General features: G+C 52.9%; 1 protein-coding gene across 1 annotated transcript; it reads left to right on the forward strand.

Moving 5' to 3' along the window:
• The first annotated feature begins 52 nt into the window (after nucleotides 1-52).
• On the forward strand, nucleotides 53-15,512 carry LOC123870336 (exocyst complex component 1). The gene is made up of 9 exons (XM_045913594.1): nucleotides 53-452; nucleotides 1,290-1,587; nucleotides 1,653-1,852; nucleotides 1,924-2,451; nucleotides 9,037-9,206; nucleotides 9,359-9,548; nucleotides 10,526-10,991; nucleotides 11,700-11,824; nucleotides 14,486-15,512. Exons 1-9 carry the CDS (start codon nucleotides 288-290, stop codon nucleotides 14,582-14,584), a joined length of 2,241 nt encoding a protein of 746 aa, XP_045769550.1. The 5' UTR covers nucleotides 53-287; the 3' UTR covers nucleotides 14,585-15,512.
• The last annotated feature ends 7,747 nt before the right edge of the window (nucleotides 15,513-23,259 follow it).

Consider the following 23,259-nt stretch of genomic DNA (forward strand, 5'->3'; position numbering starts at 1 on the left):
ACCGCAAATCTATATGAGCTGATATGAGCTGTCAGCTGATAACAAAAATGACCATATGTCGCATATCACCACAGACCACGAATGACGAATCCGCATATCACTTTGTTTTGCTTTTGTGCAATCCATGCAGTCAGTCTACTCCGTCTACGCAAAGAATCAAAAAATATTACATAAAGTAGTTTTTGAAAGCGAAAGATAGATTCTTACTAAAATTGTGAATATGATAGCTTATGGTGGTTATAATCATTAAACAACATAAGGGAAAGTAGGTGGTGGCGCGTGACAGGATGAAGCTGGAGGAGTGCGGCGCGGAGCTGGGCGTGGCGGTGGAGGGCGCGGGCGGGCGCGCGCAGCGCCTGGCGGCGGAGGGCGGCGCGCTGGTGCTGAGCGAGGGCGGCGCGCGGCTGCGCGTGTGGCCGCTGCACGCCGTGGCCGTCAAGCCCGACCTGACGGTGAATGACGTCCATATTGCCGCATTACTTCTCCGCTTCGCTCAATCTCACCTCCAACAATCGCTTCTTTTAGGATCTCCATTGAGAATCATCTAGTGTAGCACTGTTTTGAAATGATGGGGCTTGGGGTTTAGGTAGCTATAAATATGAAGCTGAAGGCTGCAATGGGCCATTCCACAACTTAATTGTTTAGTTTAATAATACTAACATAGTAAATGCAGAAAAAAGGCAGAATTAACTTCATAGCTCATTAGAGCCAGCCGGCACCCGATTTGCACTGCCTCAACTTGTGTTCAAGGAACCAAAAGCTTATTTTGCTATAATCCGCCAAACCAAAGAAATCTGTATGGGGAGGAAAAGCCAGCAAGCCACACGCACCACCACCACGCAGCACCACACAAATCCCAACACCACTGTGGCTTGCTTGGTGGCTGGCTTTTCCTGCATGTTTATCAGTGGGAGGGCGGGCAGTGCATGTCGCATGCTGCATGTTGCACCATACAGATTTCTTTGGTTTGGCGGATTATAGCAAAATAAGCTTTTGGTTCCTTGTATATGATGGACTTCCGCAAAATAACGCCTGCTTCTATACTACATTCAACTTGTGTGGTTTAATATTCTTTAATAAGGACAAAATCAGAGGTTTGAAATTTCAAAGTACAATAACTAGTTTGAATGGGATATCATATGAAAGGGCTTTACCTGTACAATCTAAAACAGATTTTTATTTATTTGTACGCATAATAGTTTTAGATTTATATTTAAAATGTTTAAGTGAGGTTGATAGGTAGGTAGTGTAGCCAGTGGGTAGAGAGTAACGCGGAGGTTGCACCGCAGAGCGGCGCGGTGCTGGTGGAGGCGGGCGGCGAGACGCTGACGCTGCGCTGCGCGGAGGCGGGGCGTGCGGCGCTGCTGCAGCTGGCGGCGGCGGCGGGCGCGCGAGCGGCGCCGGGTGCGCCCACCGACGCGGCGCTGGCCGCGCTGCTGGACGACGCCGAGCCCGGCGACGCGGACGCCGAGCGTCGCGTGCGCCGCCTGGCCGAGCGCCTGGCGCGCCTCGACGCGCTCAACGTGGCCGGCATGCTGGCCGCGGCCACTGAGGGCGGCGGCGCGCGCCTCGCCGATCGCCTTGAAGGTACGTGTCGCCGCGTCGCGCCTCGCGTGCTGCGCTATACCTAACCGTGACGTGTGTGCCCGCAGCGGGCGGCGCGGCGAGCGGTGCGCTGGCGGCGCGGCTGGCGCGGCTCGAGGCGCTGACGCGCGCGGCGCCGGCGGCGTTGCACGCGCGCTCGGGCGCGGCACGCGCAGACGCAGCGGCCCGCGCGCTCCTCACGGAGCTCACGGACATCTACGACTGGCTCGACAACCCCGCGCTGCAGGACCTCGACGCGCTGCCCGAGGTGAGCTCGCATTCGTCGATGCCGCGGCGCCAGCACCCAAGGGAAGCCGCGTACATCGTCCTCTGTGGCAGATCTCGCTGGGCACGGCGGAGGGGCGCGCGCGCGCGCTGGCGGCGGCCGAGGCGCTGCGCGACGCGCTGGACGCGGCGCGCGCGGGTGAGGCGCGGCTGCGGCTGGGCGCCGTGCGGGAGCGGCTGCGGCGGCTGGCGCGCGCGCGTGACGCGTTGGCGGCGGCGCTGGCGCGACACCTCAACAACGCGCTCATCCACCTCGGCAACGAGGCGACGGCGGCGACGGCGGCGCCGCGCGCGCGCGCTCACCACGCCGAGCTGGCGCCCTACGCGCCCTTCATGCGCTGGCTCAAGTGCACGGACGAGAAGGCGTACGCGGCGCTGCTGCGCGTGTACTGCGGCGCGTGGGCGCGCGTGTACGAGCGCGACGTGCGCGCGGCCGCCGAGCGCGCCAAGCAGGAGCTGGCGCACGCGCCGCCCGAGCGCGTGGACGCGCTGCTGGACGAGGTGCTGACGCTGGTGGAGAGCACGTGCAACGCCGAGCAGGACTTCTGCACGCAGTTCTTCTGCCTCGACGTGGACGCGAGGGTGAGTACGACTGTTCCTAAGCGTTCATTGTACACTCATCAGTCATCACACATTGTAGACACAGTAGTACTGGTAAAATAGCATAAGTTGGAGGTACATTAATGAAACTTTGTTCATAACTTTACGAGTAACTTGGCACAAGAAATAAGGACCTGCAAACGATTGTGCCACGAAACGCTTATGTTTATTTATTAACGGTCTTATTTTACCTGTACTACAGGTAGAAAAACACAAACCAGAGATTTCAAAACAACTGAGCTTTAAGGTGCATGAGACGGGTCTGCCCGTGAAATTCAAAATTAATTTAGTTTTTCGCAATTTATAAAGTAATACGACAAAGTAGGCTTATGGCACTCTAATTCCGACAATGGCAGTATCATCTTCACAGGTTACATAAAAATCTTTACTTGAAAGGGTCCAGTTTAAGAAATTAGCTAAAGTATCGACTACTTTGTGAGTAACTCATTATTTTAATTAATTTTTTATATCTATTATTCTATTATTAGTTTATAAATTGCGAAAATCCAAATCAATTTTGAATTTCGCGGGCAGACCCGGCTCAAAATTCTCGAGGTCGTCCACGCGGACCCTTTCGGGTCCCGGGGTGACTGGTCAGGGCGATGGCCCTCTTCAGTGGTGGCTACGCCGCCTGCGACTGCGGGCGGGGCACGGGGTTGGACCACTGGTCTGGGTGTCAATTCCGGATTGTCATGTCCGGTAGTGGCCGCACGGCAGTGCGATCGAGCCCGCGGATGTTCGCGAGCGATCGGCTACTGCGGCGGCGTGGGATGTCCTTGAGGCTAACGCCCGCGGCTCGGCGAGGTCGAGCCCGCCGGCGATGTTCCGGCGAGCGCCCGTCAGCCAGCGGCGGGGAAGCAGTGGTGACTATTCAGGTGGTCAGGTCACGTGGCAGACCTAACTTGTCCGGCGGACGCCGATGGTATGGCGCGATGCCCCGCAGGTGCTGGGCTTGCGCTCCATCAGCGCGCGCGAACATCGAGGTGCTCAGGCGGCGAACGTGGTCGTCGAGGCTCTCCATGCGCAGGTCCCTGGAGATGACCGCGTTCCGTACGAAGCGTGGAGCTCCGGCGATGGTGCGGAGCGCTAGCGACTGCTGCGCCCGCAGCGACTTGCGGTCCGTTTCGCTTAGTAGCGCGTACCAAGCTGGGGCCGCGTAAGTGAGTCGCGTGCGGACGTACGTCTTGTAGACGCACAGCCTCGTACGGAGATGCAGGTGGGACGCCAGCACTGGGCGCAAGAGAGCCCGTGCGGCGCGCGTCTGCGTGACCACGTTCTTCACGTGGGATCGCATCTTGAGTCCCCTATCGATGGTTACCCCCAGGTATTTGGCCGAGGGCGTCCACTCGATGGTCTCTCCTAAGAGCGATACCCGTGGCGGCGGGGCAGTCCGCCCGAAGGATACCGCCTGAGTCTTCGCCACGTTGACCTTCAGCCTCCAGTCATTCAGCCAAGCGGGAAGTGCATCCAGTGCACGCTGCATTTTGATCGCCGCGTGCGGTCCATTGATCGACTTTGTTATGAATGCAGCGTCGTCGGCGTACAACGCCAGCATGGCGTCGCCGACCACTGGGATGTCGTCCGTGTATCTGCCATAGCAGACGGGCGACAGGCAGCTTCCCTGAGGCACACCGGCTCGGATGGGGCGCTCCGTGGACAGGGCGTCTTCAACCGCCACTTGAAAACGTCTGTCTCGCAAAAAGGTGGCCACAGTCTTGACTACTCGACGAGGAGTAGTAGACGTGGACAGCTTGTAGATGAGCCCGGTGTGCCAGACGCGATCGAACGCCTTCTCCATGTCGAGGAATACTGCAATGCACCGCTCTCGCTTGTTCATGGCGGCAGCGAGATGGTGCAGTACCCTCGAGACTTGGAGCGTGGTAGAGTGTTCGGCACGGAAACCGAACTGTTCGTCGCGTGGCTGAATATGAGGCGTGATGTGCAGCAACAGCAACTTCTCGAAGACTTTCGAGATCGTCGACAGCAGCGTGATGGGACGGTAGCTCCCAGGCTGCATGATGTTTTTCCCCTGCTTCGGAATCATGATGACTCGGCCGAGCTTCCACGACGATGGGAAGTGCCCGGTGCGGAGTATCCCGTTGAATAGCCGCGTCAACGTCGCGATTGCTCGCGGGGGTAGGTGACGCAGGGCTTCGTTGGTGACTCGATCGGGGCCGGGCGCTTTGCGCAGTTTAGTTCGTCGAATCATCCGAAGGACTTGTCCAGGGGAAAATACGACGGGGTCTTCCGTCGGCGCTATCGGCGACTCGAAGTATGCCTCCAAGTGTCGCTCGATGGCTTCTTCGTGCTGCACATCTGTGGTCGGGTTCGGGGTGAACTGCGTCTCCAGGTGGTCCGCAAAGATCTCCGCTCGGTCCTCGGCACGGTAACGCGGGGTTCCGTCACCGGCCAGGAGGGGCCTAATCGGAGGCGGTTTCCCGGAGAGTCGGCGGCAAAGGCGGTGGATGCCGGACCAGTCATCGCCGGCTCGCTCGATGGTCATATGCCAAGACTCGTCAGCGATAGTTTGTAACGCTTCCGAGATCTTGGCGGCCAGAGCGTTGAGCCGCGTCTTCATGGTCGGGCACCGCTGGTTTTGCCATGTCCGGCGCAGTTTCCTCTTCTCCTCCAGCATCGCTTGGATGTAGGATGGGAGCTGGCGTGGTTTTCGCATGGCTGCAGCGTCGAGTCTGGACTCTCGAAGCGCGGTGGACATAGTCGCGCTGAGGTCCTCGGCGAGTCGGTCGACGTCTGCAGGGCTCTCCACTCTGAAGGACGGCGAATGCTTGGCCATGTGTTCGGCGAAGATTCGCCAGTCCTGGCGATGCTTTGGCGGAGGGAGAAGAGAAGTCATCGGCGTTGTCTTCAGCGTCAAGAGGACTGGTTGGTGGTCGGAGATGAGGTGGTCATCCAGTACGTCTAACGTCGGCGTGGCGGACAAGCCACAGGTGACGGCTATGTCGATGACGTCAGGCGTATATGCTGCGGCGTACGGGTAGTGCGTCGGGACCTCTGGCCCCAGCACCACGTACCCGTGGCGGTCTGCATCGTCCAGGAGGCGTCTGCCGTCCGGACACACGTGGTTGGAATTCCACGCCGTGTGTTTCGCGTTGAAGTCCCCGGCGATAATCGTGGGCAGTGGCGAGTCCAGCAAGGTGTGGACGTCAGTCACTGCGAGGCGATTCGTCGGCGGCTTGTAAAAGGCGAACACACGGGTGGGTTGGCGGTCAATGCAGACCTCCACGCCCAGTGCGTAGGTCGTCTGCAGCTGAGGTACTGGCAGCACTTGGTGGATGACATTCCGACGGACCAAAACTGCTAATCCCCGGTAAGCAGTCCCGATCGGCGAGGCGTGGTCCTCCCGGTAGACGTGGTATCCCGAAAAGTTCAACCGGTCTACTGGTCTGAGGTGAGTCTCGTTGATCAGGCCGATGTCCACTCGACGCTGAGACATCAGGTTCTTGAAAAGACGGGCTTTTTGTGACGAAAGCCCGTCGGCATTCCAGAATGCCACACGGAGCTCACTCAGAGCTGCAGAGCTCCATGATGCAGGCGAGGATCAGCGGGGCTGGATCACGCTGCTCCTGGATTGCCAACAGAACCTGGTGTAGGGTGCCGATGACTTTGGTAAGTCTGGAGTCCAAGTGGCCGGGGGCCGGCTGAGGTGCCGGGCGCGGCGCGCCCTTCCGCTTCGCCTTCGTCTCCCTCGCGGGAGCGGCGACCACGGTGGGCTTGGACTGGGCGGCTGGCGGCGCGGGTGCAGCCGCCGTCGGGCGCTTGGTAGGAGGCTGTGGCGCGGCGGGAGCCGCGGATGCGGCCGCCGTCGGGCGCTTGGCAGAGGGCTGTGGCGCGGCCTGCGCCGTGTCATGGCGCGGCTGCGCGCGCTTGCCACGTCTGCGGCGGCGCTTGCGGCCCGGTTGCTGCTGTGGCTGGTTGGCGGCAGCCATGAGCGAGCCGGGTGCGTTGGCCTCGGTTGTCGAGGCGGCGGCGGCGGCGCGCGCCGGTGCGGTGCGCGCGACAGTGCCCGCCCTACGGTTCCGCAGCTCCTTGCGGAACACGGGGCAGTTGGCGTTGTTCGCCGTGTGCGCGTCGCCACAGTTGGCGCACGTCGGCGGCTCTTCTTTGGGGCGCGGACAGTCCCTGGCTGCGTGGTTTCCCGCACAGGCCACGCAGACTAGGGGTCGGTGACAGTTCACCGAACTGTGCCGCCACTGCTGGCACCTGTGGCATTGGGCGGGCCCCTTCCTGCCACGCCAGGCCTCAATAGTGATGCCGGGCATACAGAGGAGCTCGTGCACCTCGTATATGCCCGGTGTGATGTCTGGTGTCCGCTGCAGCTGCGCGAACATGAGGCATCCAGGCCTGCCTGGACGCGCGGGGATCGTCCTCACGTGCTCGGGGACGTATCCGAGCTCGCGCAGCTCTGCCTCGACGAGCTCCGGCTCTGTGTTCGCCGGCAGACCGCGGATCGCGACTTTGAGGCTCCTTTCAGCCGGCAGCGAGTAGCAGAACCAGGAGATTCCGCTGGCGCTCTCCAGCTGCGTAAGGTAGCGCTGGATGGCGCGGAACTCCTGGTCCGACTTGGGTATAAAGCGGACACCCTTGCCAAATGGGCGTCCGTTGGGAGCATGGCCGAGGAGCCTCTTCAGCTCGCGGAAGTGAGTGGGCCAGTCCGGCAGCACCTCCACGATCAGCGGAGGGTAGCGGGCGGCCTTCGGCTTCGGCGTCTTGCTGGGGTCGACGGTGGCGGCGGCGGCGGGCGCGGGCGCAGGAGCGCGCACTGGAGCGGTGCCCGACGGGGTCGTCTTGGGCCTCTTTGCAGCGGCCGCAGCAGCTGCGTAGGAGGGGCCGGGCTCACTCGCCGGCGCGGTCTCCATGGGTTCCGGAGACAGGGCCGGCATATTTGGTGGAGTGAAGGCCGGTGTTTTCTCTCCTCTCCTTTGCGGCGGAGAGGGAAAACGGCCCACAGCAATGTTGTCCTGTGGGGCCGGGAAGCGCGGCGCGTGCGGCGACGGAGAAAGAGTCGCCGGCGCGGCGGGTTGGAGAGATGCGCGCGGCGCGGCGGTCGGTGTGGCCGCGGACGCGGGCGCGGGTACGGCGCGCGGGGCGGCGCTCACGTCAGCGCGAGACGCGGTCGCTCTCGGGTCGGCGCGGGACGGCACGGCGACAGGCGGCGCGGCCGCGCGCGGGTCGTGGCGAGGCGCCACAGCGCGAAAATCGGTGCGGGGCGCGGGGGCGCGCGGGTCGGCTGGGCTAGCCGGCCAGGCGATGGCCGGCAGCGATGAGGCCGGGGAGGATGGAGCCGGCGAAAGTGCGAGTGGGCTCGCGGCGAAGGATTCTTCGCCGGCGCCGACTGCCGGACTGTTCATGGCTGCTGCAGCGCGGGCGGCGAGGGTTGCCTGGCCCGATGCAATGATGGCCTCCAGGGTGTCCGACGATCGGACGAACACCCTGCGGCGGATGGGGCGCGGGCGCGTCGCGCGGCGCTGCGGAAGCGGCGGTGGTGGCATAATGCACTTTCCGCGCGTTACCACCGGCTTCTTGAACGCATGCGCACAGCGCGAGTCGCGGACGCGAGAGCGCTATCGGAGCGCTGGCGGACGAAACGGTGGCGGTCCTTGCCTGGCGTGAGCCCGAGACAAGGGTGTCGGCACGTCGACCCCACCGGCCCAGCTCCCGGGGCTTGCCGCTTGTGGCAGACCGGGAGACTAGACCGGGAAGCACGAACGCGTGAGTCCGAACCACCCCCGCTGGACGCAGTGAGTTTCGGACAGGCAAGTCGCGAAAATGGTCCGAAAGACTGTAGGCGGGCTCCGAACGCCGGTGCGCAAACGATTCGAGCGCACTCGACGGCAGACGGGCTCGTCTAGACCCGGCTCATGTACCTTAATAATTCTATACCACGGTTATAGGACTGGTGCAAGAGCGCGACACAATAACAGACAGCGCCATCTTGTATGATTTTTGTAACTAAATTAAATTTGATTTGTATGTTAATCACCTTATATACAAAGACCTCAACATAGATACAGACAGCGGAAAGCGACTTTAGTTTATAGAGATTCACAACTTGGGTGCAAGGTTTACTTGGTATTATTTTCTACTACGATACGATACGTAGGTTTTGAGGGCGATAGTATTTTGCGTGGGCAAATAAATAAATTATTTTTGTTCATCAGCTGAAGGGCCCAGAGTCGAGACCTTTTAAGTTTTGGGAAGTTGAAGAAACTTTGGAGTCGTACGCACATATAAGGTGTTCAGGACAGCCGCGTCCGGCGCCTCGTGTGGCGCCGCCAGCTGTCGCCACGCGATTAGCACTCCTCAATAACATAAACCATATCGATTACAGTCTATTGATTATATTAGCAATAACCCTACACGAGGTATGATATAAATGTTCCAAACAAAAATGTTCTGGAACCTCTCGAAAATGAAAAATTTTTGATTCGGAGATGAATTTATTTTCAATGGCTCGATAATGTTATCGATTGTCCCACGGTGTTCTCGCGATAAACAGATCCATAAAGGCACATGCTATTCGGGCTCGGGCTTGTATTTGTGTCGCAGGGCGCGGGCGGCGGCGGCTCGGGCGGGTCGGGCGCGTCGGGCGCGTCGGGCGGCGGCGCGGAGGCGCGGCGCGCGTCGGACGCGGCGCGGCGCCTGCGCGCGGAGCTGTTCCCCGCGCTGGAGCAGGAGCTGGTCGCGCTGGTGCAGCACATCGAGAAGCACGAACCCTAGTGAGTCGACGTCTGCTCGTCTCGAACATTCCCGAATCCTAATTCTCTATTTACTTAAAATATGAAGTCCTAGGACTGGTAGGTTCATTGTGTACTTATTTGAATCAAGTCTTAAAGCATTCGGACGAGTTGACGGTTGCCTTGGTCCGCAGCGGCGCCATGCGCGCGCTGGCGTGCGTGGGGCGGCGCGTGCTGCGCGGCGGCGAGGGCGAGGCGGAGGCGGGCGCGGGCGAGGCGCGCTGGGCGCGCGCGGCGCTGGCGGCCGTGGCGGTGGCCGCCAAGCGCGGCGCCGACCGCGTCGTGGCCGAGCGCCTGGCCGCGCTGCCCGACGCCGTCAAGCAGGTGCGTACGCCGCCTGCCGTCTACTTGTCCCACCAAAGAGAGTCCAGGCCTCCAGCCCAGCTTGTAGTCTAAGCAATGTGAGTAAGATGCGAGATAGTGTGTGCGTGTGAGCTGGGCTTACAAACAGCCGGGTGCAGCGCGCAGCTCCAACAATTCGTATTTGGTCGAGGTGATGATCCAGGCACACCAACTTTCCGGCAGTATTCGGAATCCAGTATGGTGCAACACTTTCTTATTTCCCCACAATTATTATTTATGTCACGACTATACTTTCGGGTGGTTTTACTTCACTAATGATATCCACCCGCTCACATAAACAGTTCAACAGTCAACTCAAAAATTAAAGTCTACGATTACGCGCATCAACAAATGCATCACAAAATTATCGCGTATTCGCGTACGAATCAAATATCGTTTACCGAGTTCATACAACAAATCCACGAGCCAGTTTTAAGGCCCACTCGATTCTATTCAATATCACTTACGCGGAAGGAGACCGTATAGTATTATCCTCCACGTGATATCATAATATTATCACGTCACAATACGAATTATATTCAGGTCCAACACACAGGCCACGCCCTTCTAGACGACTCGCAATTAGACGATGGCTTGTCCATATCACAAAATGCGCTAGATTTCCAAGACGGCGTTCCTCACCGGGACAATTGTAATACCTCCGATAATAAGCACAAGCAATTTTATCGCAACCAAATCCATCACGCCACTATGCAGCCCGCCGCCATTCACTCACGCGCGCGCCGAGCCCGCACTTCGGAGCGACGACTGCTGACGCCGCGGGCGAGTCCACTCGACGGCCCAGGTCCGCGCGCGGTAGCTGCACTAGCTTGTGCGAACAACGACTACAAGTAAAATGGAGCTAAGATTGTTGTTGCAGCGCGTGTGTCGTGCAGCTGAGAACTGCTCCGCACACAGTTTGCCTGTAGCAGTAGGTATAGTTCTGTCTCCCCCGGCAGGCGGCGCGCAAGCCCAAGTGCGGCATCCTGAGCTTCATCCCGGAGCTGGAAGAGCTGAGCGCCGTGTGCGAGGCCATCTTCGCGCGCGGGCGCCGCGCCGACCTCGACCGCTGGTACCTGGCGCTGGGCGCGGCGCAGCTGCGCGCCATCGCCACGGCCTCGCACCCGCGCACGCCGCGCGCCGTGCTGCAGCTGGAGAACTACCACCGCCTGCACGCCTGCGTGAGCGCGCTGCGCGTGCCCGCGCTGGACGCGCTGCGCCGCGACGCGCGCGCGCGCTACGCGGACGCGCTGCGCGCCTACGTCACGCAGCAGTTCGGGCGCCCGCTGGAGAAGCTGGCCACGTTCTTCGAGGGCGTGGCCGAGGCGGTGGCGGGCGGTGTGCGCGAGGACGAAGTGTGCTACCGCGCCGCCTACAGCAAGCATGAGCTCCGGCGCCTGCTCGCGCTCTACCCCGCGCACGAAGGTACGTCTCCGAGGCCAGGCTTTCCTACTCCCAGCTAATTGAACAATGCCATCAATAATTGCTTTTAGAAAAACAAGTTTTTTAAGTGTTTTGCGTGAGTGCTGGTTTTTCGCAAACGCAAGTATTGTCTCTATTTGACATTTTGTAATAGATTAAGATGATGATTTAGATGTTTGTATTTTTACGGACCCAAAGTCTACATTTTTGAGTTTGTATATGGCCAGTGGCCACCCTTGCAAGATAAAATGCCATTTTATATGGCCAGTGGCCACCCTTGCAAGATAAAATGCCATTTTATGTGGCCAGTGGCCACCCTTGCAAGATAAAATGCCATTTTATATGGCCAGTGGCCACCCTTGCAAGATAAAATGCCATTTTATATGGCCAGTGGCCACCCTTGCAAGACAAAATGCCATTTTATATGGTCAGTGGCCACCCTTGCAAGATAAAATGCCATTTTAGAGTTTTTGAAGCTATCTTGAGTGAGATAATCAAACGTAACAAAATCGCATTTCATCCTGCAAAAGTCGATACTTGATAATCGATATACATGTATATTTTCATTTTGTTCTATATAAGGCGTTTGAGAGAAAAACTGAACAACGAATTTTTTTCGGTGGCCATATATTTTTCACCATGTCACCCGATGGCCCCAGGGGTTTGAACATAGTTTGTTTAGTGAGTGTGCAGCTGGCGTGGCTGTTACAGTGCGCAAGTCTCTGCATCGGCTGTACCGCACGGTGGAGAAGCACCTGAGCGAGGAGGGCGGGCTGCTGCAGGTGGTGTGGCGCGCCATGCAGGAGGAGTTCATCGCGCAGCACGTCGCCTTGCAGGTACCTACTTGTGAGGGTTGGAACATGTTCGTTGGGTGAGTGTGCAGCTGGCGTGGCTGTTGCAGTGCGCAAGTCTCTGCATCGGCTGTACCGCACGGTGGAGAAGCACCTGAGCGAGGAGGGCGGGCTGCTGCAGGTGGTGTGGCGCGCCATGCAGGAGGAGTTCATCGCGCAGCACGTCGCCTTGCAGGTACCTACTTGTGAGGGTTGGAACATGTTCGTTGGGTGAGTGTGCAGCTGGCGTGGCTGTTGCAGTGCGCAAGTCTCTGCATCGGCTGTACCGCACGGTGGAGAAGCACCTGAGCGAGGAGGGCGGGCTGCTGCAGGTGGTGTGGCGCGCCATGCAGGAGGAGTTCATCGCGCAGCACGTCGCCTTGCAGGTACCTACTTGTGAGGGTTGGAACATGTTCGTTGGGTGAGTGTGCAGCTGGCGTGGCTGTTGCAGTGCGCAAGTCTCTGCATCGGCTGTACCGCACGGTGGAGAAGCACCTGAGCGAGGAGGGCGGGCTGCTGCAGGTGGTGTGGCGCGCCATGCAGGAGGAGTTCATCGCGCAGCACGTCGCCTTGCAGGTACCTACTTGTGAGGGTTGGAACATGTTCGTTGGGTGAGTGTGCAGCTGGCGTGGCTGTTGCAGTGCGCAAGTCTCTGCATCGGCTGTACCGCACGGTGGAGAAGCACCTGAGCGAGGAGGGCGGGCTGCTGCAGGTGGTGTGGCGCGCCATGCAGGAGGAGTTCATCGCGCAGCACGTCGCCTTGCAGGTACCTACTTGTGAGGGTTGGAACATGTTCGTTGGGTGAGTGTGCAGCTGGCGTGGCTGTTGCAGTGCGCAAGTCTCTGCATCGGCTGTACCGCACGGTGGAGAAGCACCTGAGCGAGGAGGGCGGGCTGCTGCAGGTGGTGTGGCGCGCCATGCAGGAGGAGTTCATCGCGCAGCACGTCGCCTTGCAGGTACCTACTTGTGAGGGTTGGAACATGTTCGTTGGGTGAGTGTGCAGCTGGCGTGGCTGTTGCAGTGCGCAAGTCTCTGCATCGGCTGTACCGCACGGTGGAGAAGCACCTGAGCGAGGAGGGCGGGCTGCTGCAGGTGGTGTGGCGCGCCATGCAGGAGGAGTTCATCGCGCAGCACGTCGCCTTGCAGGTACCTACTTGTGAGGGTTGGAACATGTTCGTTGGGTGAGTGTGCAGCTGGCGTGGCTGTTGCAGTGCGCAAGTCTCTGCATCGGCTGTACCGCACGGTGGAGAAGCACCTGAGCGAGGAGGGCGGGCTGCTGCAGGTGGTGTGGCGCGCCATGCAGGAGGAGTTCATCGCGCAGCACGTCGCCTTGCAGGTACCTACTTGTGAGGGTTGGAACATGTTCGTTGGGTGAGTGTGCAGCTGGCGTGGCTGTTGCAGTGCGCAAGTCTCTGCATCGGCTGTACCGCACGGTGGAGAAGCACCTGAGCGAGGAGGGCGGGCTGCTGCAGGTGGTGTGGCGCGCCATGCAGGAGGAGTTCATCGCGCAGCACGTCGCCTTGCAGGTACCTACTTGTGAGGGTTGGAACATGTTCGTTGGGTGAGTGTGCAGCTGGCGTGGCTGTTGCAGTGCGCAAGTCTCTGCATCGGCTGTACCGCACGGTGGAGAAGCACCTGAGCGAGGAGGGCGGGCTGCTGCAGGTGGTGTGGCGCGCCATGCAGGAGGAGTTCATCGCGCAGCACGTCGCCTTGCAGGTACCTACTTGTGAGGGTTGGAACATGTTCGTTGGGTGAGTGTGCAGCTGGCGTGGCTGTTGCAGTGCGCAAGTCTCTGCATCGGCTGTACCGCACGGTGGAGAAGCACCTGAGCGAGGAGGGCGGGCTGCTGCAGCTGGTGTGGCGCGCCATGCAGGAGGAGTTCATCGCGCAGCACGTCGCCTTGCAGGTACCTACTTGTGAGGGTTGGAACATGTTCGTTGGGTGAGTGTGCAGCTGGCGTGGCTGTTGCAGTGCGCAAGTCTCTGCATCGGCTGTACCGCACGGTGGAGAAGCACCTGAGCGAGGAGGGCGGGCTGCTGCAGGTGGTGTGGCGCGCCATGCAGGAGGAGTTCATCGCGCAGCACGTCGCCTTGCAGGTACCTACTTGTGAGGGTTGGAACATGTTCGTTGGGTGAGTGTGCAGCTGGCGTGGCTGTTGCAGTGCGCAAGTCTCTGCATCGGCTGTACCGCACGGTGGAGAAGCACCTGAGCGAGGAGGGCGGGCTGCTGCAGCTGGTGTGGCGCGCCATGCAGGGTTGGCAATAGAACATTGATAGATATTTATTAGGTACGCAAAAGGAACTCTCCTAGTCCTCTGTAAAATCTAGGACATCATACAATATGGTCGCCACGTATAGGTTACCTAGTGTGGATACCACAAGCAAACGACGTAGACATACAACTGTTTGAAAATAAAGATATTTTTTATTTTTATCATCATTAAAAAAAAAAACTTAAAATGTGTTTCAATTTTCAAAATAAGATAACTATACTAAGAGGGGTATCATATGAAAGGGCTTTACCTGTACAATCTTAAAACAGATTTTTATTTATTTTTATGGAAAATTAAAAAAAAAATTATAAATGTTGGAAAAATACCCGAGTACGGAACCCTCAGTCCGCGAGTCTGACTCGCACTTGGCCGGTTTTTATTTATGGTGTGTGCAGGCGCGCATTGCGGCGTGCTACCCGGGCGCGGGGCTGTCGCTGCCGCTCACCACGCAGGACATCCTCGACGCGTTCTCTGACATCGCGCGCGAGCACTAGCGCATAGCCCCCGACCGACGCGGCGCATCGCGGCGTGCTACCCGGGCGCGGGGCTGTCGCTGCCGCTCACCACGCAGGACATCCTCGACGCGTTCTCCGACATCGCGCGCGAGCACTAGCGCATAGCCCCCGACCGACGCGGCGCATCGCGGCGTGCTACCCGGGCGCGGGGCTGTCGCTGCCGCTCACCACGCAGGACATCCTCGACGCGTTCTCCGACATCGCGCGCGAGCACTAGCGCATAGCCCCCGACCGACGCGGCGCATCGCGGCGTGCTACCCGGGCGCGGGGCTGTCGCTGCCGCTCACCACGCAGGACATCCTCGACGCGTTCTCCGACATCGCGCGCGAGCACTAGCGCATAGCCCCCGACCGACGCGGCGCATCGCGGCGTGCTACCCGGGCGCGGGGCTGTCGCTGCCGCTCACCACGCAGGACATCCTCGACGCGTTCTCCGACATCGCGCGCGAGCACTAGCGCATAGCCCCCGACCGACGCGGCGCATCGCCTAATGTTTCGAGTAACTCTTATCATCGGCTTTAAACTACAACTAACAGTAGTAGAATACTTCAGAAATATTTTGTTACTTAAGTATATAATTGTTTAGCAGCAACATATGTATATAGCTAGTCTACCAGCAAGAGCAAGTAAGTAATGTAAAATAAATATTTTATTTTTAAAAAGATTGTTTAAGTTAACCTAATAGTAGTGTTTTGCGCGGATGCGCGGACCACAACAGAGGTCAGCGAGCATGCAAGGATGCGCGGACCACAACAGAGGTCAGCGAGCATGCAAGGATGCGCGGACCACAACAGAGGTCAGCGAGCATGCAAGGATTGTTTTTGTAAATCCAGGCATTGTCTTCATTCTCTATATTTCCTAATTTGGATGTTTGTATTTGTATGGATTCAGGGCCTACACTTATTTCTAGTTTCTACACGTCGAGTTTGTGAGATGATGTGTATATATTGCACACTTTGCTCTTTATAAGACCATCCAAAGAAAAATCAATAAGAAAAACAAATCGAGAATTTTTTTTAAGATAGACTGGATCAATCAGCAAGAAGTTTTATTTTATATAGGAATTTATTTCTGTTTGGTGGCCAACATTAATTATCATTCAAGGAAGGTTTTAAGAGTAAATAAATTAATACAACTTTTTGATTAATAGTTTTTAGGATAATTTTTTCGATCCGCAGCAACCTTAAACAATCTGTTGACCAAAGAGTCCAAAGTTTCAAGTATTTATTGGAATATAGCATTTTTTTGACTGATAGTTTTTGAAAGCGTTGTATGGAATTTTTTTAATTCGTTGGCCATCTTTTTTACTAGTTCACCAAGGGGCCATATTATATAAGTACCTAAGTGCTTTGTGTAAGCAATATTGAATAGAATCGACTGGGCCTTAAATGTTTGTCCTCATTAGTTAATTCGGTTTAGAAACTGTCTCGTGGATTTGTTGTATGAACTTCTGAACCACCCGAAAGTATTGTCGTGATATAAATAATTGTGGGGAAATAAGAAAGTGTTGCACTACTGAATCCGAATACTGCCGGAAAGTTGGGGTGTCTGGATCATCACCTCGACGAACAACGAAGTGTTGGAGCTGCGCGCAGCACCCGGCTGTTTGTAAGCCCAGCTCACACATACACTCGCACACTATCTCGCATCTCACTCACATTACCTACACTACGAGCTGGGTTACTTTTGAAGAAGCTTCGTGATCCAACGTTAAAGTGAGTGCCTTCAGCAGTGCATAAGCTTTGTCACAGTCGAGCGGCCGACCGCCGCGCCGCGCGCCGGTAGCGCAACATCACTTGTTCGAGTTGGGCGTCGCCGATGTGCCCGGAGGCCGACACTCTTTGGTAGGACAAGGAGGGGCCGAAACAGACACCTTTTTGTACCTAGCTACATTCACACATTTTAAGTTTTTTGTAACCTGTCATCTGTCATTTATGTTTTGTGGTGTGTAACGACACACCGCCTGAGCCCACCCGAGCCAAGCCGATCACCGCCGGCCAATCCCAGCGTAGCGAGCCATTGACCGCCGACCGCCAACCAATCATAGCTAGCCGGCCATCAAATGCCAAATGCTAGCCAATGACAGTCAACGCCACCACCGCAACGGACCGCCACCACTGCCGAACGAATGCCTTCGGTGGGGGAAAAGCCTTAAAAAGCCATGAGAGCTCATTTTGTAGTGCAGTTTTTATACGAAACACAGTGTAAGCAGAAACTATGTCGGTCTCTGCCCAGAATATTAATTAATCCAGTAAAATCAGTGTCAATAAGTGCATAAAGTGATTATGAATCAGTGTATAATAATAAAGCGATAAATAGTAACGAATCAATAAGTGTATTTCCTAGCGTGCTGTAAATTATTGTATTTCCAAAAATATATCGGTGATTATTAGTGTAATTTGTGAACAGTTAATAAACCAGTGTGATTGTACTGCTTACTCTTTTCATTTTATACCCGTTGCTTCATCTCAGAAGCGGGATATAAATTAAAGGAAGCAATGAAGCGTAATCGTGATAATTCGGCTAAAACTGGCCGCTATGTTCGGACGCGAGATTCATCCGAAATAAACGACAGTGAAGACGAAGTCACTCCTCCGGCCCGGAAAATCCTCAGAAAACTTTTAGTGACCGAGGTACAGAAGGCCATGCATGAATTAGATGAAGAACTACCCTCCGCTACCTCGAGAAAACAACACCGCGCGGCCTCATTGATCCCGGAATTCGACCCTGACGGCGAAGAATGTACTACTGCGTCAGCATGGCTCAAAAAGATTGATCAACTCGGCGAAATTCACGGCTGGAATGAAACCACAAAGTCGTTTTACCTACAAGACAGATTAAGAGGTCAGGCAAGAAGATGGTACAACCGGCTTGATGAATACGATTATACTTGGAAAGACTGGAAGCAGATGCTTATACGTGCTTTTCCCAGACATCGAGATTTTGGGAATATGTTAGAGGAGATGATGAACAGAAAAAAACTACCCGCAGAATCGATGACAAAATACTACCAGGACAAAGTGGCCATGTGTTTCCGGTGTAAGCTCTCTGACAGCGCAACTATTTCCTGTATTATTCGTGGTCTACCATCAGCACTACAAGCGAATGCGAGAGCATATCAATGCGAGCGACCCGAGGAATTATATGAAGGCTTCCTCTGTGCACTGGATGACTACCAACCGCCGTCAACATCAATTGGAATACGTGCATCAGGTAAAGATACCAACAATCGACAGATGAATGATAAGAAAAATACGCCTATCAACCTGGACATTCACCCTTGCCCACGGTGTAAGAAAATTGGTCACATTTTACGTAATTGTCCATATCCTGATTCGCGAACCTGCTACAAATGTGGTGCTCAAGGTCACATTGCCATACGCTGTGTAAATGCTCCGAAATCTGCGCCACAGAACAATGATAAAGTTAAAGAAATCAAGCTTTTGCAAAACCTTAACAAGATTTATGAAAAAACGGTGAAAATCAATGGTATACACGTAAAATCTTATATTGATACTGGCAGTCAAGTTAATGTACTTTCCTCTCACGTGTCAAAACTACTAGGTCTCGAGATAAGTCCGACTAGCACCACACTCAAGGGATTTTCGGGAGAACAGTTACCCAGCCGCGGGATGGTAACGTTCGAATTAGAAATCGATGATATACGGATCCCCTGTAATGCTCATTTAACGGACGTGGATATGGGGAACATCGATCTGTTGGTTGGACAGCCTATTATCAACAGCGATGGAATGTCTATGGTGGTCAGCGAAGGGAAAACCACCCTAAAACAAGACATCGACTTTACAAGACACATGGATATCATTGAAGAGCGCACTCGTTTCAAGGTCGTCACTACAGAAAAAGAGTGCCTATTGCCTGGACTTTCCATCATCAAAGTCAACGTGGTGAATAATGATGAAGATAACGATGTTATCACAACGCCACAACATTATGAACTTCGAGCTGTATCCTATTCAATTCCTGCCACCTTGCTTCGAGGCGCCGTCGGTTACATCAAGGTCATCAACAATGGTGCGGAAAACATCGTCTGGGAGCAAGGCGAAGTGCTGACCAGAGCCGACAGCTGCATCGCTTCACCGCCACCGAATGTTGAGGTTAGTCCACAAAATTACAATTTGCTATCGACTTTTGTAGCCAAAGCCAATGCTGACGATAGCCATCCTGTAGCGTCTTTGTTACACACTAGCCTAGCTAATGTTAGCACTATTGGGGGGATAAACGTAGATGAAATCAAGACAGGACCATTGAATAAAAACGATTACGGTAGTTTAATAACTTTATTGACGAATTACAGTGACTGTTTTGCAAATAAAACCCAAGACTTAGGATGTACAGATTTATTACAAATGAAAATAAAACTAACAAGTGAACAGCCAATATTCCGCCAACCTTACCGTTTGTCCCATAGTGAGCAGGAGATAGTTAGGTCCAAAGTCTCGGAATTGTTAGACGCAGGTATAATCCGAGAGTCTGAATCATGTTATGCTTCCCCAGTTATTCTTGTAAAAAAAAAGAACGGCGACAGTAGGCTCTGCGTTGACTATCGAGCGCTTAACGCTATTACAATAAAAGATAGGTATCCGTTGCCCAACATAGATGATCAGGTCTCGAAGTTGGCCGGCAAAAATCTCTTCACAAGTCTCGATTTAGCACAAGGTTACCATCAGGTTAAAATTGATCCTGAAGATGCACACAAAACAGCCTTTATAACACCACAAGGGCACTTTGAATATACGCGTGTTCCATTCGGTCTAGCTAACGCACCCTCTGTTTTTATGCGACTTATAAACAAGATCGTAGATTCTATACCAAATTCCGAATATGAAGTGTTAGCGTTTTTAGATGACTTATTGTTACCCTCAGTCGATGTGAAGTCAGGCTTAGATATTTTAGAGAAAGTTCTTAGTAAATTAAGATCAGAGAATTTAAAACTAAATATGAGTAAGTGTTCATTTTTACAAAATAAGATCACGTATCTAGGACATGAAATTTCATCGAATGGCATTCAACCGGGCGAATCGAAAGTGGCAGCAGTATCGCAATTTCCCATCCCTAGTAACGTTCACGAGATACGTCAATTTATAGGGTTATGTAGTTACTTCCGTAAATTTATTAAAAATTTTGCAATAATCGCTCGCCCATTAACAGATTTAACAAAGAAAAATGCTGTATGGAAATGGGGCTGTGAACAATCAAACAGTTTTGATCAATTGAAACAGTGTTTATGTACCAAACCAATACTAGCTTTATACGACCCTGCATTGCCAATCGAGATTCACACGGATGCATGCAAATCAGGTATTGCCGGCATTTTATTACAAAAACAAACCGACAATTCATTACGTCCCGTTATGTATTTCAGTAGGGTAACGAGTAGGGAGGAAAGCATGTATCATAGCTATGAGCTTGAAACGCTAGCCGTAGTCGAATCCTTGCGTAAATTTAGAGTATACATCGTAGGCAAACAGGTAAAGGTCGTGACTGACTGTACGGCTGTTCGAGACACCTTGACGAAACGTGACATTATCCCGCGTATTGCCCGATGGTGGCTATCAATCCAAGATTTCGATCTGAGTGTAGAGTACAGACCTGGGGATAGAATGAAACATGTAGATGCGTTAAGCAGGAACCCAGTTGATAGTACGAACGTCAATCGCCTCGAAGTGTCAGACTGGTTCTATACTGTTCAGTACCAGGATGACAAGTTGAAGCGAATTATTGACCAGCTTAGGGAGGGCTCAGCTGCCGCGGAAATAACCAACAATTATGTGTTCTTGGACGATAGGTTGTATAGAAAGACTTTGCATGGTAATCGTCTTGTAGTGCCAGCATTAGCTCGATGGAGGCTAGTCCAGATGCACCATGATGATATAGGCCATGTGGGTTTTCAAAAATGCATAGATTTGATAAAAAAAGACTACTGGTTTCCAAAAATGACTAGATTTATTCGAAAGTATGACACTGCATGTCTTTATTGTGCTTATGGCAAAGGTGATTATGGAAAGAAAGAAGGAAAATTATTCCCTATTCCCAAACCTACAGAGCCCATGCTCATGGTTCATGTTGACCACTTAGGACCCTTTTGTAAGACAGCAAAAGGATATCAGTATATGCTGGTGATTACCGATGCTTTTTCAAAATTTGTTATTGCTGAGCCAACCCGAACAGTCAATTCTGTAGAAACTATTCGAATACTTAAAAAAATATTCAGTCTTTTTGGATACCCTGATAAATTGGTAAGTGACCATGGGAAAGCTTATACTAGTAGACATTTTAAACAGTTCTCCACTGACAAACAGTTTAGGCACATTTTGACCTCTATCGCATGCCCACGAGCCAATGGCCAAGTGGAACGCACCAACCGGACCATTTTAAATGCTTTGCGTGCCACAGATCCAAGCGAGGCTGCGAGTAATTGGGCTAACTGCTTACCTGACGTTCTATGGGGCATTAACAATACTACTAATGAAAGTACGACCTACAGACCCTATGATTTAATGTTTGCCAAAAGTTCTAGGTCACGATGTGATGTAGCTACTGACAAAAGTGTTAGTGAGCCAGTAGAAGTTAGGCGTAACAATGCTAGTGCTAGGTTAAAGATAGCAAGCAATAGAATGAAGCATAACTTTGACAAGAAACGCAAAACGAGCCGTATCTATAGAAAAGGGGATTTAGTTCTTTGGCAACAAGCTCCCACAAGCAGTGTTACAAAAGTGAGCACTAAACTTGACGACATTTACTCAGGTCCATATATCATAACCGAGGTGTTGGGCAATGACAGATATAGGATCCGAAGTATCAAGGGGCTTCGAGGCTACAAAGCCTTTACAGGCCTGGTTGCTGCAGACTCCTTAAGGCCCTATCACAGTTCGGTTCCTATATCTGACAGTGCCAGCAGCTCCGATGAACAGCTTGAAACCGAAGACCTCATTGACCTACTAGAGAGTTAACCAAGCTTTCTCCCATTGCGGGAGCAATCATTGTTTCAGGACGGCCGAAATGTAACGACACACCGCCTGAGCCCACCCGAGCCAAGCCGATCACCGCCGGCCAATCCCAGCGTAGCGAGCCATTGACCGCCGACCGCCAACCAATCATAGCTAGCCGGCCATCAAATGCCAAATGCTAGCCAATGACAGTCAACGCCACCACCGCAACGGACCGCCACCACTGCCGAACGAATGCCTTCGGTGGGGGAAAAGCCTTAAAAAGCCATGAGAGCTCATTTTGTAGTGCAGTTTTTATACGAAACACAGTGTAAGCAGAAACTATGTCGGTCTCTGCCCAGAATATTAATTAATCCAGTAAAATCAGTGTCAATAAGTGCATAAAGTGATTATGAATCAGTGTATAATAATAAAGCGATAAATAGTAACGAATCAATAAGTGTATTTCCTAGCGTGCTGTAAATTATTGTATTTCCAAAAATATATCGGTGATTATTAGTGTAATTTGTGAACAGTTAATAAACCAGTGTGATTGTACTGCTTACTCTTTTCATTTTATACCCGTTGCTTCAGGTGCTATAAAGAACAACCCTTTGGGTATAGCGAGACAATGAATATAGTTTTGATACTTGTATTAAATATTAATTTCTCAATTATTTCTGCGTCATTGTAAAATACACAAAATAATAATAATAATTATCTTTTCACACCACTCGCTCCAGAATGCCTTATTACTATACATCGATGCTTATTACTGACCTGTTATTCTAAAGGTAATATATTATGTCGGCGTCAATCCCAGAATATAAAGCCATTATTGTAATTCATAGATCATAACAAACATTAATTCAAGATACAATGATAATTATTTACACTCTAGCCTTTAAAATCACATTAATAAAATTAAGTATTCAGAAACATGTCTAGTCTTCCACTCTTCTTCCAAAAGTTAGCTTTTCCCGCCGAGACACGCCCTCTGGCGTGGCCAACGTGGTTTGTCGAAAATGGAGTCATTAACATTTTCTATATTTCTTAATTAAATAATTATCTAGTTAAATAACATATTAAATATCTTAATAATAATAAGATATTTAATTAATATCAAAACAAACAACAGAAGGTGATAGTTATCAACTTATAAATTCTATTAGGACCATGGACGTATTATAACTATGGACCGATAATAAACTGAAAATGCGTGTCAATTATTTTTGTGTGCGTAAGTCATTTTGTCACTGTGTGCACCATCTAGGGCTGGGACGGCGAATTTGGGTATATCGATACCACATCCAAATTAATTTTCTATGTTACTACGACGGACTACGTGCAATATATACTTATCCATACTAATATTATAAATACGAAAGTGTATCTCAGTCTGTCTGTTAGCTTTTCACGGCCCAGCAGCTTAACCGATTTTAATGAAAGGTACAGAGTTACCTTGGAAGCGGACATAGGCTACTTTTATGGCCGAAAAATCAAAGAGTTCCCATGGGATTCTTAAGGCCCATCCGTTATACCGATTTATATGAAATTTGATACATAGGTAGCTTACGTCCTGGAAATTGACGTAAGCAACTTTTTACCCCAGAAAATTAAAGATTTCCCATGGGATTTTTAAAAACCTATAAATTCCTGCGGACGGTTATTATATATTCAGTAAAAACAAGAGTAAAATGAAACA

Source organism: Maniola jurtina, chromosome 12, assembly GCF_905333055.1.
Source record: "Maniola jurtina chromosome 12, ilManJurt1.1, whole genome shotgun sequence".
In the NCBI taxonomy this organism is placed as follows: Eukaryota; Metazoa; Arthropoda; class Insecta; order Lepidoptera; family Nymphalidae; genus Maniola; species Maniola jurtina.

Excerpts from the sequence above, each read along its gene's own strand:
- LOC123870336 (XM_045913594.1), top strand. The coding sequence starts at position 288 with ATGAAGCTGGAGGAGTGCGGCGCGGAGCTGGGCGTGGCGGTGGAGGGC. Across the intron at positions 453-1,289 it reads CCGTCAAGCCCGACCTGACG|AGCGGCGCGGTGCTGGTGGA; the intron begins GTGAATGACGTC and ends GTTGCACCGCAG. Across the intron at positions 11,825-14,485 it reads CGCAGCACGTCGCCTTGCAG|GCGCGCATTGCGGCGTGCTA; the intron begins GTACCTACTTGT and ends TGGTGTGTGCAG.